This window comes from Pristiophorus japonicus, unplaced genomic scaffold (assembly GCF_044704955.1).
Source record: "Pristiophorus japonicus isolate sPriJap1 unplaced genomic scaffold, sPriJap1.hap1 HAP1_SCAFFOLD_75, whole genome shotgun sequence".
Lineage (NCBI taxonomy): Eukaryota > Metazoa > Chordata > Chondrichthyes > Pristiophoridae > Pristiophorus > Pristiophorus japonicus.
This window is the reverse complement of record NW_027254666.1, coordinates 2628164-2647111: the sequence shown is the minus strand read 5'-3', so window position 1 is coordinate 2647111 and position 18948 is coordinate 2628164. Positions and strand designations below refer to the sequence as shown.

The 18948-nt window shown below is 55.9% G+C and overlaps 1 protein-coding gene across 1 annotated transcript; it reads left to right on the top strand.

The window, feature by feature from the left end:
• Positions 1-3500: 3500 nt before the first annotated feature.
• LOC139256616 (maestro heat-like repeat-containing protein family member 1) lies at positions 3501-8417 on the top strand. The gene is made up of 2 exons (XM_070874276.1): positions 3501-6839; positions 7161-8417. Exons 1-2 carry the CDS (start codon positions 3501-3503, stop codon positions 8415-8417), a joined length of 4596 nt encoding a protein of 1531 aa, XP_070730377.1.
• The last annotated feature ends 10531 nt before the right edge of the window (positions 8418-18948 follow it).

The following is an 18948-nucleotide window of genomic DNA, read 5'->3' as shown; positions in this document are numbered from 1 at the left end:
ATGCTCCTCCAGAAAGGTTGTGAATGGTTTTGGGGGATTGTCAAGAACGGGCTTTCAATAAGGCGAGGAACCTGTTGTGTTCCAATAAACTGTTGACTTTGCATGAGCTCTGTAAAAAACTGGTTTTAACATGCGATGCATCATCCTACGGAGTTGGGTGTGTATTGCATCAGGGTAACGATGACGGCCGACTCCAACCGGTGGCTTACGCCTCCAGATCGCTCTCCCAGGCAGAGCATGGATACGGCACGATCGAGAAGGAGGCACTCGCGTGTGTGTACGGTGTGAAAAAGATGCACCAGTGCCTTTTCAGCAGACAGTTCGAGCTAGAGACGGATCACAAGACTTTAACATCCCTGTTGTCTGACACCAAGGTTGTCAACGCTAACGCGTCAGCTCGCATACAGCGATGGCTGCGTATGACTACACCATACGGCACCGGCCAGGCACCAAAAATTGCGCTGACGCATTCACCAGGCTCCCACTGGCCACCACCGTGGGGGCGTCGGAGCAGAGCGCCGAGATGGTCATGGCCATTGAAGCTTTTGACACTGCGGGCACCCCCATCACAGCCCGACAGATCAAACTCTGGACCAACAGGGACCTCCTCCTATCCATGATAAAGAAATGTGTCCTGACTGGGAATTGGGCGCCCGCACACAGGGCGTGCCCCGAGGAAGTCAGGCTGTTTCAGAGACGGATGGATGAGCTCCCCATTCAGGCCGACTGCCTGTTATGGGGCAGCCGGGTAGTCATGCCCCAGAAAGGAAGGGAAGCATTCATCAGGGAACTCCACAGCGAGCAGCCTGGCATCATGTTAATGAAGGCCATTGCCCGGTCACATGTATGGTGGCCGGGGATTGAATCAGACCTGGAACACTGGGTTCGCAAGTGCACGATGTGTGCCCAACTGGGCAATGCCCCCAGGGAGGCTCCACTCAGCCCATGGCCTTGGCCCACCAGGCCATGGTCACGCATTCACGTAGACTATGCGGGCCCGTTCATGGAGAAAATGTTCCTGATCGTAGTCGATGCATACTCGAATTGGATCGAGTGCATCATATTGAACTCGTGCACGACATCCATCACAGTGGAGAGTCTGCATCCTAGGGTCTTAAGAGAAGTAAAGGCAGGGATAGATGATGCATTGGTTGTAATTTACCAACATGCCCAGGATTCTGGGGAGGTCCCAGCTGATTGGAGAAGTGCAAATGTAATGACCCTATTTCAAAAAGCGAGGCAGACAAAAAGCAGGAAATTATAGACCAGTTAGCCAAACATCTGTGGTTGGGAAAATGTTGGAGTCCATTTGGTGTATTTGGACTTGCAGAAGGCATTTGACAAGGTGCCACATAAAATGTTACTGCACAAGATAAAAGTTCAGGGGTTTGGGAGTAATATAATTATGCATGGATAGAGGATTGGCTAACTAACAGAAAGCAGAGAGTCGGGATAAATGGTTCATGGCAATCAGTAACTAGGGGAGTGCCGCAGGGATCAGTGCTGGGACTCCAACTATTTACAATCTATATTAATGACTTGGAAGAAGGTATCGAGTGTAACATAGCCAAGTTTGCTGACGATAAAAAGATGGGAGGAAAAGCAATGTGTGAGGAGGACACAAAAAGCCTGCAAAATGACATAGTTAGGCTAAGTGCGTGGGCAAAAATTTGGCAGATGGAGTGTAATGTTGGAAAGTGTGAGGTTATGCACTTTGGCAGAAAAAAAAATCAAAGAGCAAGTTATTATTTAAATAGAGAAAAATTTCAAATTGCTGCAGTACAGCGGGACCTGGGGGTACTTGTGCAAGAAACACAAAGGTTTATACGCAGGTAAAGCAAGTGATCAGGAAGGCCAATGGAATCTTGGCCTTTATTTCAAAGGGGATGGTGTATAAAAGCAGTGAAGTTTTGTTGCAGTTTATCAGGGTTTTGGTGAGGTCACACCTGGAATACTGCGTGCAGTTTTGGTTTCCATTTTTAAGAAAGGATATACTTGCTTTGGAGGCAGTTCAGAGAAAGTTCACAAGGTTGATTCCGGAGATGAGGGGGTTGTCTTATGGGGAAAAGTTGAGTTGGTTGGGCCTCTATTCATTGGAATTCAGAAGAATAAGAGGTGATCTCATTGAAACATATAAGATTATGAGGGGGCTTGACAAGGTGGATGCAGAGAGGATGTTTCCACTGATGAGAGAGACTAGATCTAGGGGGCATAATCTTAGAATAAGGAGCCGCCCATTTAAAACTGAGATGAGGAGGGATTTCTTTTCTCTGAGGTTTGTAAATCTGTGGAATTCGCTGCCTCAGAGATCTGTGGAAGCTGAGTCATTGAATAAATTTAAGACAAAGATAGACAGTCTCTTAACCGATAAGGGACTAAAGAGTTATGGGGAGTGGGCAGGGAAGTGAGCTTGAGTCCATGATCGGATCAGCCATGATCGGATTAAATGGCGGAGCAGGCTTGAGAGGACGTATGGCCGATTCCTGCTCCTATTTCTTATGTTCTTATGTTCTTATGAATCTACCTCAAGCACAGTTGCAGAAATGAGGCCAGAGATGAGCAAACATTGCTGTGCGTGCCCTGGGGCTCACCCTTACACTATTGGTCCATTCTGATGGGGTCACAACCATTTCTGATGCTGCAGGTGGGCAGCGTGGCCAATAGTCGCTCGGAGAAAGAATTGAAACCCTGGTATAACTGATACACCTGACTGCAATCCATATAGCCCATGGTTACTGCTTGGAGCTGAACCCCGGCAATGGTGCTGTGCAAGGGAGATATTACAGGCTCAGACTCCCAGTGAAGAGCTTCACCCGTTGGGAGCTCATAATGGAAATCTGAGGCATGGAGGGTCCGTGCACCCTGTCAGCAACACACATTGATACATTCTGCACTTCAATCTGTATTATTGATCATTAGCTTTCTGAACAATTATTGTAAAAGCAGTTTAACAATCAACCCATAGATACACGACTCAATCAATTGTGAGCTCACCCTCACCAGTGAGGTCATCACCTGGCTGGTCATGTGACAGCTCAAGTCACATGACGTCACAATGAAATTCGTGACTTCACAAAAGCAGGAAATTATGACACGGTGCCTTTTCCACATAAAGCTGTCGGCTGCTTGGTCATCCAGCAGTTAAACTTTGTGTTTGACCACGAGGAGAAGGAGGGAGAGAGTTTTTCAAAGAATTTTTTTCAAAGCAATCAACCAAAAGCTTTAAAGCATTAAATTAATTCAAGACCATCGAATTAGGAATCTACAAAGAAAGGTCTGCATAGGACGGACATCTCTGTGTGTGAGAAGTTCCTTCACAGGAGAGAAAGAGCCCGTGTTCGGGTCGAGACAAAGAAAGGTCGGAATATCAAATCGACAACATAACAGCAGCAATACTGGTGATAATCGTGAGTAAAAGCAGAGAGCTCTGTGTTGTTACAAGTCTGTTTATCACTAGGACACATTGTGTGAAACAAGAGAAGTGATTGAATTCCAGCAAAATGGTGACAAACAGAATAAAGTGTTCGATGGCCATGATTATCAGTCTGTTTTCTGATGAAGATGACTTTGTTCCAATGAGATTAACTGAGTCACTGCAAGAACTGGGAAGGATCAATCATAAATACGTCCTTACGTACTGCCATAAGTATCTGACCAAAAACAAGTTGCAGCCGGCCCCACGTTGGGCCTTACTAACGGCGATGACGTTGGCAATAAAGGATAACCTTGGACACTTACACACACGGCTGGCTAAAAAACTGAGCAACTTGGCTTTGATGAACATGATCAGATCAGAGCATGTTGACCATCAGGAAGCAGCAAGTTGCCTCCTGGTTAGTCTGGGTGCCAGGTTTCCCATTGAAATTTTCAAGCACATCGAGTCGGGGTGCCAACCATGGACCCAAGCATATTTCTACATGGTGCTGACACTGGCAAGGCTGTGTAGAACAAACGTGCATTGTTTGGTACCTCGGCTCAAGCCTGTCTTGAGAAACATGCTCCCCACACTGCATGGAATAACTGATGGGGAAATGAAGTGGACTCTCTGTGTTTCATTGGGGCTTTTTAGTGAGAGCATTCAAATGTACCTGTCAAACCCAGAGGGGACCGGAAAACCTAAACTTGAGAAGAAGATGTTCTTTCATGAGATTTCTGCGGCTTACGATCTGCTTTTGAATTCCTGGCTGCCCATGAAAGAGCCCAAGGTGAGCAGAGCAATACTAGAAACAGTCGCCCAGATAATCCAGCTACTACCCAATGACAAACTGGACGAGGAGCTCCCCAGCTTAATTCCAACCCTTCTCTTGGTGTACCAGGAAACCTTTCCCCATGTTTCTGTCACTCGGTGTCTGTGCACTGTCCTGCGCACTGCCATCGAGAGGAACAGTGAAGTACTCGTGACACAAATGCAGATTCTGCTGATCACTTTCCATGAGCAGATCTGTATTGTGATGGAACAACCGCAACACACCTTTTCTGAGAAGCAGCTAAATGAAATCCTTTGCTGCTTCAGAGTTCTAGCTCCGGCATTTACAAGCCAGATACTCGAGATCCTTCGGATGCAACTGGCAATTGACAATGAGCAAATTCAACTCGGGGCACTGGCCGTGCTGAAGTACCTTCTCGATACTGTCCCTTCAAACATGGAGAGTCAGCAGGATCAGATTCTGAATTGTGTGCGACGATCACTTTTAACTGGGAGTAACAGAGTGAAAGGAATCCTTGCCCAGGTAATATACACCATGGCCTGTCACAATTACTTGGAGCGAGAGGGAGGAAAGCAGCTGGTGGAATTTATCATCCAACAGTGTGCTCTGCCCATCGAGGAGAACGAGGAGAGTACTGAAAGCGAAGAGGTGTTCTGCAGCGTAATGGCGGCCGTGGTTACGGATAAGGATTTAAGGAGACAGTGCGAAGGATTGCTGAAATTGATGGTGGGAACTTTACCGATTGGCGATGTCCTCTGGTCCTACCTACTGGAGTTTGTGATCACAGTGAAGTACACTGAAGCCTTTACAATAGTCTGTGGTTCCTCATATTGCGTTGGAATAAAGAGACTGATGGCCAGCAATACACAATTTGTTCTTAATTACGCGGACTATCCAAATCTTCCTGAGCCTCGTACACTGCTAATGCGGCTATTGATTGTGTCTTCTTCTCTGTGCCATGGAAAAGGCAGAGGTGTTCCTGCTCTGGGCTTACTATATCTCCTGGCAATGGACATCCACCCAGCATCAGTGAGAGTATGGGACAAGGAATTCCCAATGTTATGTAACTTTCTGGAGGAGAATTCAGAGAAGCCCAATCTCCAGAATGAGTGGGAAGAGAAACTGTTGGGGGTTGTGTCCCAGACTCTGGAGGCAATCGCGGATAAGGTGTGGATCACCCAGCTCATCGCAGAAATGACCCACTGCATTCACACCTATCGCCTGTATCCAACAGAGAGGGCTTTTCTGTACAAGTGTTTAGGGAGAGTGCTCCGACTGACCCAAGACAAAGACATCGTCAGTAAAAGTCTTCATCAGATGCTTCAGAGTGTTGAGCACAATGAAGATTTCGAGAGAGACAGGGTAGCCGCTGGAATTGGTGACTGTGCTGTAACACACTTAGATACCACGCTCACCACACTGAAGGCTTTCATGGAGTTCAATCGTTTGTGCATATCAAGTCCCTTTCACCAGGTTGACAATCACATAATGAAAGTTAAAAGCACGCTCATTTTATGCTATGGGCAGATTATGTCACGTTGTCCTCGGGACCTCATTCTGCCCAGAATCGAGACCGACATTCAGCACAATGTGTTGGCTCTTTTCAACACCAAGATGTTTGGATTGAAATCCAAGGTGAAGGACTTGACACTGAAATTAAGTTTGACAAACACTGTGACACTGTTGGCCAAAGCTCTCCAACACAGCGAAGAACACCCACCCTACACTCTGAGCAGAAAGGCAGAATTGCTGAGCTGCATGCAGGAGCTGATCACTGCCGAACCAAAGGAGATATTGAGCACTTGGGTTCGAAATTCTGCCATGGACGCCTGTGAAGCCCTCATCAAACTGCAGCCTTCACTGAGAAGTGAGACTGAGCTGATTAGCATCTGTTTGAATCGTGTCTTCAGTTTGCCAGATTGGGAGAGCAGCACTGCCGACCAAAGTACAAACATAGACATGGCAGAGAGACAGAAGCTTCACACCGACACAATGGCCTCGGTGCAGGGTCTCCTGAAGCAATGCTTACTTTTGGATCTGTCTCCTGATGGGCTTCATTCTGTATTTAAAACCATGGAGACTGACATCCAATCCACACGGGGCCATGAGCGAGAAAAGGCAATGGAGAGCACTTTACAGCTGGTGACATTTTACCTGGAGAAACTGCAAGTTAGCAATAAGGTGCCATCCCATAACTTGGTGAGGATTATTGGATGTGTGGGGCTTCAATGTGCAGATCCATCGCATGTTGTAAGGGAGGCAGCCATTAAAAGCTTGTATGGATTGCTGTATATCCAGTTACACCTTGAAGGCTTTCCAGTGGGTCATCGAGATAAGGAAGTGGAGCATCTGAAAGCCAACAAAGGCGGATTAAAGCAATTTACCAGTCAGGCCCTCTTTCAAACCTGCACTGCTGTCGGTAACGTTTTATTTAAGTGCATAGCCCATGAGCAGTTGAACACTCTACTCTTCACAGTCTTTAAAGGGCTGACAGACAAGCACCGGAACATTTCCTGCACAGCTTCTATTGTGACAAATGTCCTCATTACAACACGTGGAACCACCCTTGCAGACGTTTGGGGAACAATCAAAGTATTGAGCCGTCACTTGCGTTCAATTACTGAGCCGCGGGTGAGAAATGCAGTGACGCATTCAATCTCCATTCTGGCCTCACACCATCTGCCAGCAGTTTTGTCCGCTCTCCTCACTTACCCCATTCCATTTGATGGATATATTTGTGACATATGGCGATCCCTCCTGACACGTAATGCATTAGCACCGGCCAAATTCTTACTGAACAACATCAAATCATTGTATGATGACGGCAGATATTGCCATGTCACAGATACAAATTATTGAGCAACTCAGCAGTCTTTAGCAGTCCTCTGTGCTCTTCGTGATGTGGTATGTGAGCCTGACTCAGGGCACGTGATAAACATTCTCTACCCCCAGTTAGTCAGCACCCTTCTGATTCATCTCAGCTTCAGTGTCTGGGTTCGCTTTTCAACCAACCTTCTGACAATTCCAAAGGCTGGGAACACCTTCGGCCCTGCTCTAAGACTGAATTATGCCGACGCTTGCATTTACTCAGCTGAGGTTCTTCGAGCTGTCCTGTCACAGGGAAAGGGAGATGATCGCATCATGAGAGAAATGGGAGGTTGGGATCCCATTGTGAGCCCAAGAAAGCACCATGAGGGGGTTACACTGCTGGCAAGCACATTGACCGCGTGTGCTGCCCCGCATCTGATCAGCATTGTGGAGCAACTCACTCCTTGCCGTGTCAACATAGGAGAGAGTCAGAGGATCACAATAGCTGCCTTCTTTGGGGAGCTTTTAAATCATTCCGTGGTGTGGGACTTGTTGCTGATGGATACCCTTCTGGAAAGTTTGTTTCGATGTTTGCTTGATGAGTCCCCAATTGTCCAATGGCTCGCTGTACAAGGTTTGGGAAATGCTGCAATTGGAGCTTCTCAACGGATAGACACATACTGCACCAAACTGTTGTCCACAATGTTATCTGTGATTGACCAGAAGTCCAAACCCGAGAATCTCATTGCTGTTGAGGCAATGTTGAGCATGTGCAAAGTTCTGGGTCAGCTCCAGGAGGATTATACAAATCCCATTCTTGGTGATGTGGCACTGGCAGTTCAGCCTTACTTGGAACATCAGCATGAGACAATGAGAGCTGCGCCGTTTAACGTTCTTGGCAAGCTAATAAGATTTGGGAGTGTGGAAATGAACCCTCCACATATGGAGCACATCAAGTGCACCTTGATCCGCATGCTGCTACATCTCAACGCTGAGAGCATTGAAGTCACCAACGTCTGCAAATCCGTGCTGAATTCCTACGCTCCAGTAATGGAGTCAGCAAACATATCCAAGATGTTCCAACACATTTCCTCGGAGGAGACCACCCTGGATTATGAGAACTATTTAAGCACCATCTCCAGGCACATTGCCAAACACTTGGACAACCAGATCCCCTTGTACATAAGGAGCTGTGCCGCCTTCCTAAGGAATGTGCTTCCTGCGGTCAGAGGGAACGCATTGACATTCCTCGCTTTCCTCATGTACAATGCCCCACCACATTATTACACATCACAGTCTGCAGCTCAGATTTGTGAGCAGATTATTGCCTTGCTGTCAGATCACGAGCAAGATGTCAGAACGAAAGCAGCCAAGGTGATGCGATACCTCTACATGTATTAGGGACCATCAGAACAAAATTATTGTAATGTATGCGTTCGTAGTGTGTTTGGAAATGTGTCTGAAGTCCAAAAATTCGCAGACCCAAGATAGGCAAAAGGGGGAAAGGGGAGGGGGAAGGGATTTGGCCGCGGCATGGGGTGGAGGGAGATGGAGAGTGATCCTGGGCGGGGCATCGGGGGAGGGGGAGGATGGAGTAATCCTGGGCGGGGTATCGGGGGAGGGGGAGGGGGAGGGAATTCTAAGAATGGCAGGCCGGGATGGGCGGGGGTGAGGTGAGAATCGTTGCCTCGTGAGGTAATCGGAAACTTCGGGTGAGGAGGGGATTTGTAGGCCTCATGGGGGTAATGCGAGACCTGTGGGATAGGGGGGATGGGAGCCCTCGGAGGTGGATTGGAGGCCTTGGGGGAGGTCTCCTATCATGGGGCGCGGGTGTGGGTGAGGCAGGGATGCTGGATCGGCACTTTCCTCCTGGATCCAGCAGGTCTCGCCGTACTTTCGCTGGTTGATTCCCCGAGGCCTGAGAAACCCGACCAGCCAGGGTTACATTTGAAATGGAGGTTAAATCTGAGGCATGCCAGCCGCATTATAATATTTAAATGAACCCCCCACCTCCTATGAGCAGGTTGGCTGCAATCCCCCCGGGCCCACCCACATTAAACCAGCAGTGGTCGGGGGAGGGGTGTTTCTCCCTGTGGGGAAGGGTCTATCTCCTGTCAGATCCCCTTCCTCCCCGACAGCCCAGTGGTGATTGAGGACTTGCTGTGGGCACAAACCCAGCGCCCACCACCCCTTGGTACAGTTTGTTGCACCACCAACATGTTCACCCACCTGTCTCAGGGAATCCTCTCTTATCCTCAGTTTGGTGAAGCAGAAAGCAGACTCCACAAATAATTACGTGTACTTCAAAACCTAATATCTATCTGCAAGGAGTGGGTGGGCTGTGTGGGGAGCACTGTCTGTTTATTCTCTGTCACTATCAAACATGGCTGCCTTGGTCGATTTCTGCCTTTCTCAGTGTTTATTGTGTAATCTAACTTTCTACCAATACCCTTCATAAATAAGCTGCCTGTGGGATAGAAATTGCCTGGAGATTGCCCGCACCCGATCCTACGCGATATTAGCGCGGTTGGGTCTTTCCCACGGCCGGAATGCTGCTGGTGCGCGCTCCCGAGCTTTTCGGACGGTCCATGTCGGCGTCGGCGATGCGGTGCGCGAGCGGAGCGCAGCGGGGCCAAAGTCGTGATCAGCTTTCCTGTATAAAGTGAAGCTGAACCGTTGTGTGACAGGGCCGCAAACGCTTGTCTGCGCATTCTCCCGCCATTCTCCCGCCATTCCGGGGTCAAAGCTGACCCGCGCATGCACAGGCAACAGAAGGACCGCACTCAACAGTTTGAATCTGCAGAGGTTGGTGCGTCTCCGTGGGAGAGGGGCGGGGAGTGGAGGGGAGGGAGTCGGGGGGGAGGTGGGGAGGGAGCGGGGGGAGGGGGGAGTGAGGGGGGAGTGGGTGGGGGAGTGGGAGGGAGTGGGTGGGGGGTGAGGGAGAGAGTGGGTGGGGGGTGGTGGGGCAGTGGGAGTGGGTGGGGGGTGGGGGAGAGTGAGTGGGGGGGAGGGGGAGAACGAATGAGTGGGGGGTGGAGGGGGAGAACGAGTGAGTGGGGGGGAGTGGGTGGGGAGAACGAGTGAGTGGGGAGGGGGAGATCGAGTGAGTGGGGGGTGGGGTGGGAGGGGGAGAACGAGTGAGTGGGGGTGAGGGGGAGAACGAGTGAGTGGGGGTGAGGGGGGAGGGATAGAACGAGTGTGGGGTGGGGAGGGGGAGAACGAGTGAGTAGGGGGAAGTGGGAGAACGAGTGAGTGGGGGGGAGGACGAGTGAGTGTGGGGGAGTGGGTGGGGAGAACGAGTGAGTGGGGGGGAACGAGTGAGTGGGGGGAGGGGGAGAACGAGTGAGTAGGGGAGTATGGGAAGAACGAGTGAGCGGGGGAGAGGGAGAACGAGTGAGTGGGGGGGAGGGGAGAACGAGTGAGTGGGGGGGAGGACGAGTGAGTGTGGGGGAGTGGGTGGGGAGAACGAGTGAGTGGAGGGGAGAACGAGTGAGTGGGGGGAGGAGGAGAACGAGTGAGTTGGGAGGAGGGGGAGAACGAGTGAGCGGGGGGGAGGGGAGAACGAGTGAGTGGGGGGGAGAACGAGTGAGTGGGGGGAGGGGGAGAACGAGTGAGTGGGGGGAGAACGAGTGAGTGGGGGAGGGGGAGAACAAGTGAGTGGGGGAAGGGGGAGAACGAGTGGGTGGGGCGGGAGGGGGAGAACGAGTGAGTGGGGAGGGATGAACGAGTGAGTGGGGGGTGAGGGGTGAGGGGGTGGGGGAGAATGAGTGAGTGGGTGTGGAGGGGGAGATGAGTGAGTGGGGGTAGGGGGAGAACAAGTGAGTGGGGAGGAGGGGGAGAACGAGTGAGTGGGGGTAGGGGGAGAACGAGTGAGTGGGGGAGGAGGGGGAGAACGAGTGAGTGGGGATGGTGGGGAGAACGTGAGTGGGGGGGGAACAAGTTAGTGGGGTGTGGGGGGGGAGGGGGAGAATGAGTGAGTGGGGGGGGGGGAACGAGAGGGGGGTGGGTCGAGGGGGAGGATGAGTGAGTGGGGGAGGGGGAGGGGGAGAGTGAGTGGGGGGGAGAGGGAGAACGAGTGAGTGGGGGGGGAGAACGAGTGAGTGGGGGGTGGGGTGGGAGGGGGACAACGAGTAAGTGGGGGGAAGGGGAGAATGAGTGAGTGGGTGTGGAGGGGGAGAACGAGTGAGTGGCGGGGAGGGGGTGATCGACTGAGTGGGGGGAGGGGGAGAACGAGTGAGTGGGGGAGGAGGGGGAGAATGAGTGAGTGGGGGTGGTGGGGAGAACGAGTGAGTAGGGGGAACAAGTGAGTGGGGTGTGGAGGGGAAGGGGGAGAATGACTGAGTAGGGGAGGGGGAGAACGAGTGGCGGGTGGGGGGAGGGGGAGAATGAGTGAGTGGGGGAGAGGGAGGGGGAGAGTGAGTGGGGGGGAGGGGGATAACGAGTGAGTGGGTGGGGGAGAACGAGTGAGTGGGGGGTGAGAACAAGTGAGTGAGGGGTGGAGGGGGAGAACAAGTGAGTGGGGGGGAGTGGGTGGGGAGAACGAGTGAGTAGGGAGGGGGAGAACGAAGGAGTGGGGGGTGGGGTGGGAGGGGGAGAACGAGTGAGTGGGGGAGAGTGGGTGGGGAGAACGAGTGAGTGGGGTGAGGGGGGAGGTATAGAACGAGTGTGGGGTGGGGAGGGGGAGAACGAGTGAGCGGGGGGGAGGGGGAGAACGAGTGAGTGGGGGGGAGAACGAGTGAGTGGGGGGGGAGGGGAGAACGAGTGAGTAGGAGGGGGGAGAACGAGTGAGTGGGGGGGGAGTGGGAGAACGAGTGAGTGGGAGGGAGAACGAGAGAGTGGGGGAGATGGTAGAACGGTGGGAGAACGAGTGAGTGGGTTGAGGGGTGAGTGATAGAACGAGTGTGGGGTGGGGAGGGGGAGAACGAGTGAGCGGGGGGGAGGGGGAGAACGAGTGAGTGGGGGGGAGAACGAGTGAGTGTGGGGGAGGGGGAGAACGAGTGAGTAGGGGAGGAGGGGGAGAACGAGTGAGTTGGGGGGAGTTCGAGTGAGTGGGGGAGGGGGAGAACAAGTGTGTGGGGGGAGGGTGAGAAAGAGTGAGTTGGGGTGGAGGGGGAGAACGAGTGCGTGAGAATGGTGGGGGAGAACGAGTGGTGGGCGGAGGGGAGAACGAGTGAGTGGGGGGGCGAATGAATGAGTGGGGGGGAGGGGGAGAATGAGTGAGTGGGGGGGAGAACGAGTGAGTGCGGGGAGGGGGAGAATGAGTGACTGGGGGGTTGGGGGAGAACGAGTGGATGGGGGTGGAGGGGGAGAACGAGTGAGTGGGGGGAGGGGGGGGAGAACGAGTGGGTGGGGGGGAGGGGGAGAACGAGTGAGTGGGGGGAGGGGAGAACGAGTGAGTGGGGGGAGAATGCATGAGTGGGGGGGAGGGGGAGAATGAGTGAGTGCGGGGGGAGAACGAGTGAGTGCGGGGAGGAGGAGAACGAGTGAGTGGGGGGAGGGGCGAACGAGTGAGTGGGGGGGAGAATGAATGTGTGGGGGGAGGGGGAGAATGAGTGAGTGGGGGGGAGAACGAGTGAGTGCGGGGAGGAGGAGAACGAGTGAGTGGGGGAGGGGGAGAACGAGTGAGTGGGGGGGAAAAAGAGTGAGTGGGGGGGAGAACGAGTGAGTGGGGGGAGGGGGAGAATGAGTGAGTGGAGGGGAGGGGGGGAACGAGAAAGTGGGGCGTTGGGGAGGGGGAGAACGAGTGAGTGGGGGTGAGGGGGAGAATGAGTGAGTGGGTGGAAGAGGGAGAACGAGTGAGTGGGGGGAGGGGAGAACGAGTGAGTGGGGGGGAGGGGGAGAACGAGTGGTTGGGGGTGGAGGAGGAGAACGAGTGAGTGGGGGGAGGGGGGGTGAGAACGAGTGGGTGGGGTGGAGGGGGAGAAGGAGTGAGTGGGGGGAGGGGAGAACGAGTGAGTGGGGGGGAGAATGAATGAGTGGGGGGGAGGGTGAGAATGAGTGAGTGGGGGGGGAGTACGAGTGAGCGTGGGGAGGAGGAGAACGAGTGAGTGGGGGAGGGGCGGACGAGTGAGTGGGTTGGGGGAGAATGAATGAGTGGGGGGGAGGGGGAGAATGAGTGAGTGGGGTGGAGAACGAGTGAGTGCGGGGAGGAGGAGAACGAGTGAGTGGGGGAGGGGGAGAACGAGTGAGTGGGGGGGAGAAAGAGTGAGTGGGGGGGAGAACGAGTGAGTGGGGGAGGGGGATAATGAGTGAGTGGAGGGGAGGGGGAGAACGAGTGAGTGGGGGGTGGGGGAGGGGGAGAACGAGTGAGTGGGTGGTGAGGGGGAGAATGAGTGAGTGGGGGGGAGAAGGAGAACGAGTGAGTAGGGGGAGGGGAGAACGAATGAGTGGGGGGGAGGGGGAGAACGAGTGAGTGGGGGGGAGGGGGAGAAAGAGTGAGTGGGAGGGAGGGGGAGAACGAGTGGATGGGGGTGGAGGGGGACAACGAGTGCGTGAGGGTGGTGAGGGAGAACGAGTGGGTGAGGCTGAGGGGGAGAACGAGTGAGTGGGGGGAGGGGAGTACGAGTGAGTGGGGGGAGAACGAATGATTGGGGGGGAGGGGGAGAATGAGTGAGTGGGGGGGAGAACGAGTGAGTGCGGGGAGGGGAGAACGAGTGAGTGGGGGGGTGGGGGAGAACGAGTGGATGGGGGGAGGGGGAGAACGAGTGAGTGGGGGGAGGGGAGAACGAGTGAGTGAGGGGGAGAATGAATGAGTGGGGGGGAGGGGGAGAATGAGTGAGTGGGGGGGGAGAAAGAGTGAGTGAGGGGTGTGGGGGAGAACGAGTGGGTGGGGGAGGGGAGAACGAGTGAGTGAGGGGGAGAATGAATGAGTGGGGGGGAGGGGGAGAATTAGTGAGTGGGGGGGAGAAAGAGTGAGTGCGGGGAGGAGGAGAACGAGTGAGTGGGGGAGGGGGAGAACGAGTGAGTGTGGGGGAGGGGGAGAAAGAGTGAGTGGGAGGGAGGGGGAGAACGAGTGGATGGGGGTGGAGGGGGAGAACGAGTGAGTGAGGGGGTGGGGGAGAACGAGTGGGTGGGGGGGAGGGGGAGAACAAGTGAGTGGGGGGAGGGGAGAACGAGTGAGTGGGGGAGAATGAATGAGTGGGGGGAGGGGAGAATGAGTGAGTGGGGGGCGAGAACGAGTGAGTGCGGGGAGGAGGAGAACGAGTGAGTGGGGGAGGGAGAGAACGAGTGAGTGGGGGGGGGGAGAAAGAGTGAGTGGGGGCGAGAACGAGTGAGTGGGGGGAGGGGGAGAATGAGTGAGTGGAGGGGAGGGGGAGAACGAGTGAGTGGGGGGTGGGAGGAGGGTGACAACGAGTGAGTGGGGGGTGAGGGGGAGAATGAGTGAGTGGGGGGGAGGGGAGAACGAGTGAGTGGGGGTGAGGAGGCGAACAAGTGGGTGGGGGGGAGGGGGCGGGGGAGAACGAGTGAGTGGGAGGGGAGGGGGAGAACGAGTGAGTGGGAGGGGAGAATGAGTGAGTGGGGGGAGAACGAGTTGGTGGGGGGGAGGGGGAGAACGAGTGAGAGGTGGGTGGAGGGGGAGAACGAGTGAATGGTGGGGGGAGGGGGAGAACGAGTGAGTGGGGGGGGGGAATTAGAGAGTGGGGGAGGAGGGGGAGAACAAGTGAGTGGGGGGGGAGAACGAGAGAGTGGGGGAGGAGGGGGAGAACGAGTGAGTGGGGGCGAGAACGAGCAAGTGAGTGGGAAGGGAGAGAACGAGTGAGTTGGGGGGAGGGGGAGAACGAGTGAGTGGGGGGGAGGGGAGTGGGAGAGTGAGTGGGGGTAGGGAGAGAACGAGTGAGTTGGGGGGAGAGAGAGAACGAGTGAGTTGGGTGGAGGGGGAGAACGAGTGAGTGGGGGGGAGGGGGAGAAGGAGTGAGTGAGTGGGCGGGGAGAAAGAGTGAGTGATTGAGAGGGGGAGGGGGAGAAGGAGTGAGTGGGGGAGAAGGAGTGAGTGAGAGGAGTGGGGAGGGGATGGGGAGAGTGGGGGGAGGGGGAGAGTGGGTGAGAACGAGTGAGTGAGGGGGAGAACGAGTGAGTGGGGGGGAAACGATTGAGTCGGGGGTGGAGGTTGAGAGAGAACGAGTGAGTGGGTGGGGGGAATGAGTGGGTGGGCGGGAGGGGGAGAACGAGTGAATGGGAAGGGGAGAGGGAAAACTGTGAATGGGTGGTGGGATGGGGAGAACGAGTGAGTGAGGGGTGAGGGGGAGTACGAGTGAGTGGGGGGTGGGAAGGGGGAGAACGAGTGAGTGGGGGGGGAGAACGAGTGAGTGGGAGGGGGAGAACGAGTGAGTGGGGAGGAAGGTGGAGAACGAGTGAGTGTGAGGGGGAGGGGGAGAACGAGTGAGTGGGGGGAGGGGGAGAACGAGTGAGTTGCGGGGGAGGAGGAGAACGAGTGAGTGGGGGGGAACGTGTGTGTGGGGGTGCGGGGGTGGGGGAAAATGAGTGAGTGGGGGGTGAACGAGTTGGTGGGGGGGAGGGGGAGAACGAGTGAGTGGTGGGGGGAAGGGGAGAACGAATGAGTTGCGGGGGAGGAGGAGAACGAGTGAGTGGGGGGGAGGGGGAGAACGAGTGAGTGGGGGGAGGGGGAGAATGAGTGATTAGGGGGTGGGTGGGAGGGGGAGAATGAGAGAGTGTTGGGGGAGGGGGAGAACGAGTGAGTAGGGGGGAGGAGGAGAACGAATGAGTGGGGGGGAGGGGAGAACGAGTGAGTGGGGGGGAGGGGGAGAACGATTGAGTGGGGGGAAGGAGGAGAACGAGTGAGTGGGGGGAGGGGAGAACGAGTGAGTGGGGGGGAGGGGGAGAACGAGTGAGTGGGGGGGAGGGGGAGAACGAGGGAGTGGGGGGGAGGTGGAGAACGAGTTAGTGGGGGGGAGGTGAAGAACGAGTGAGTGAGTGGGGGGAGGGGGAGAACGAGTGTGTATGTGTGGGGAGGGGGGGAATGAGTGAGTGACTGGGGGCGGGGAGGGGGAGAACGAGTGAGTGAGTGGGGGGAAGAACGAGTGAGTGAGTGTGGGGGGAGGGGAGAAGGAGTGAGTGGGGGAGAAGGAGTGAGTGAGAGGAGTGGGGAGGGGATGGGGAGAGTTGAGGGGAGGGGGAGAGTGGGGGGAGGGCGAGAGTGAGGGTGAGAGTGAGCCGATTGGGGGGCGGGGGAGTGTGAGGGGGAGGGGGAGAGTGGGGTGGAGGGGGAGAGTGGTGTGGGAGGGCGAGATTGGGGGGAGTGGGAGAGAGTGGGGAGCGGGAGGGGGAGGGGGACAGTGGGGGAGAGGGGGGGACAGTAGGGAAAGGGGGTGAGTGAGAAGAGTGGGGGAGGGGGAGAGTGGGGTGGGGGAGAGTGGGGGGGAGAGTGAGAAGTGGGGGGGGAGAGTGAGAAGTGGGGGTGGAGAGTGAGAAGTATGGGGAGGGGGAGAGTGAGGAGTGGGGAGGGGAGAGTGAGAGGAGTGGGGGGAGGGGGAGAGTGGGGTGGAGGGGGAGAGTGGGGGGGAGGGCGAAAGTGAGGGGGAGAGTGAGAGGAGTGGGGGGAGGGGGAGTGAGAGGAGTGGGGGGGCTGGGGAGAGTGAGAGGAGTGGGGGGGAGGGGGAGTGAGAGGAGTGGGGGGGAGGGGGAGAGTGAGAGGAGTGTGTGAGAGCGGAGTGGGGGGAGGGGTAGAGTGTGTGGGAGGGGGAGAGTGGGGGGAGTGGGAGAGAGTGGGGAGCGGGAGCGGGAGGGGAACAGTGGGGGAGAGGGGGGACAGTAGGGAAAGGGGGAGAGTGAGAAGAGTGGGGGAGGGGGAGAGTGGGGGGGGAGTGGGGGGGAGAGTGAGAAGTGCGGGGGGAGAGTGAGAAGTCGGGGGTGGAGAGTGAGAAGTATGGGGAGGGGGAGAGTGAGGAGTGGGGAGGGGAGAGTGAGAGGATTGGGGAGAGTGCGAGTGAGAGGAATGGGGAGGGGAGAGTGAGAGGGGTGGGGATGGGAGAGTGACAGGAGTGGGGAGGGGAGAGTGAGAGTGAGGTGAGAGGAGTGGGGAGGGGAGAGTGAGAATGAGAGGAATGGGGAGGGGAGAGTGAGAGTGAGAGTGAGAGTGGGGAGGGGAGGCAGAGGAGTGGGGAGTGGGGAGGGGGGCAGAGGAGCGGGGAGTGGGGAGGGGGCAAATGAGTGGGGAAGGGGAGTTTTAGAGAGGAGGCAGGGGAGTGGGGAAGGAATGCAGGGGAGTGGGGAGTGGGGAGCAGAGGTGTGCGGAGCAGAGGAGTAGGGAGCAGAGGAGTTGGGAGTGGGGAGCAGAGTAGTGGGGGGCAGAGGAGTGGGGAGGGGAGGGCAGATGAGTGGGGTGTGGGGGCAGAGGAGTGGGGAGCAGAGGAGAGTGGAGTGGGGAGCAGAGGAGTGTGGAGTGGGGAGCAGAAGAGTGGGGAGTGGGGGCAGAGGAGTGGGGAGTGGGGGCAGAGGATTGGGGAGAGGGGAGCAGAGGAGTGGGGAGTGGGGGCAGAGGAGTGGGGAGTGGGGGCAGAGGAGTGGGGAGTGGGGGCAGAGGAGTGGGGAGTGGGGGCAGAGGAGTTCGGTGTGGGGGCAGAGGAGTGGGGAGTGGGGGCAGAGGAGTGGGGAGTGGGAGCAGAGGAGTGGGGAGTGGGGGCAGAGGAGTGGGGAGTGGGGGCAGTGGAGTGGGGAGTGGGGGCAGAGGAGTGGGGAGGGGAGGCAGAGGAGTGGAGAGTGGGGGCAGAGGAGTGGGGAGTGGGGGCAGAGGAGTTGGGAGTGGGGGCAGAGGAGTGGGGAGTGGGGGCAGAGGAGTTGGGTGTGGGGGCAGAGGAGTGGGGAGTGGGGGCAGATGATTTGGGAGTGGGGGCAGAGGAGTGGGGAGTGGGGGCAGAGGAGTGGGGAGGGGGGGCAGTGGAGTGGGGAGTGGGGGGAGAGGAGTGGGGAGGGGAGGCAGAGGAGTGGAGAGTGGGGGCAGAGGAGTGGGGAGTGGGGGCAGAGGAGTTGGGAGTGGGGGCAGAGGAGTGGGGAGTGGGGGCAGAGGAGTGGGGAGTGGGGGCAGAGGAGTTGGGTGTGGGGGCAGAGGAGTGGGGAGTGGGGGCAGAGGCGCGGAGAGTGTGGGCAAAGGAGTGGGGAGTGGGGGCAGGGTGTGGGGAGTGGGGGCAGAGGATTTGGGAGTGGGGGCAGAGGAGTGGGGTGTGGGGGCAGAGGAGTGGGGAGTGGGGGCAGAGGAGTGGGGAGGGGAGGCAGAGGAGTGGAGAGTGGGGGCAGAGGAGTGGGGAGTGGGGGCAGAGGAGTTGGGAGTGGGGGCAGAGGAGTGGGGAGTGGGGGCAGAGGAGTTGGGTGTGGGGGCAGTGGAGTGGGGAGCGGGGGCAGAGGAGTGGGGAGTGGGGGCAGAGGAGTGGGGAGTGGGGGCAGAGGAGTGGGGAGGGGAGGCTGGGAGCGTTTGGATGTCCGTTGGCGAGGAGCTGGGAGCATTTGCTGGATTTCTGAGCATTCTTTGCAATTTTCACAATTATATAATATTATATAAGAATATAACTCATAATGTAAGTAATAATAATCGTATATATGAAAAAGAATAATAACAATAATAAATGGAGGTGCTGTGCTGGTGCAGAATGTTGTGGTCCCCACGTGGGCAGGGCCAGGGGGATTATTAGTGGGAGGAGGAGCAGGAGGGGGTCAGGGTCAAGGGTCAGGGGGGATTGGGGAAAGGTGTTGGGAAAGGTGGGCGCAGGTAGAATTGTGGGAGGGGGCAGGATCTTTTCCGTGCTGTTTATACTGTTGTTGTTTGTTCTTTATAATATTTGTTTCTGTGAGAATTTATATTCTTCAAAAATATGTCATTATATTACTTTGTTGACGTTTTTAAAAATTGCTACTTTTAGATAAAATTTTATTCAATGAAACCATTATTGTACTGTGTCTCACTCACTCCTGGGACATTGAC

Bases quoted from the DNA above. Each gene is read 5' to 3' on its own strand.
- LOC139256616 (XM_070874276.1), top strand. From the start codon at position 3,501: ATGGTGACAAACAGAATAAAGTGTTCGATGGCCATGATTATCAGTCTG. The intron at 6,840-7,160 runs GTGAGAAATGCA...CTCTACCCCCAG, and splicing joins GTTCAATTACTGAGCCGCGG to TTAGTCAGCACCCTTCTGAT.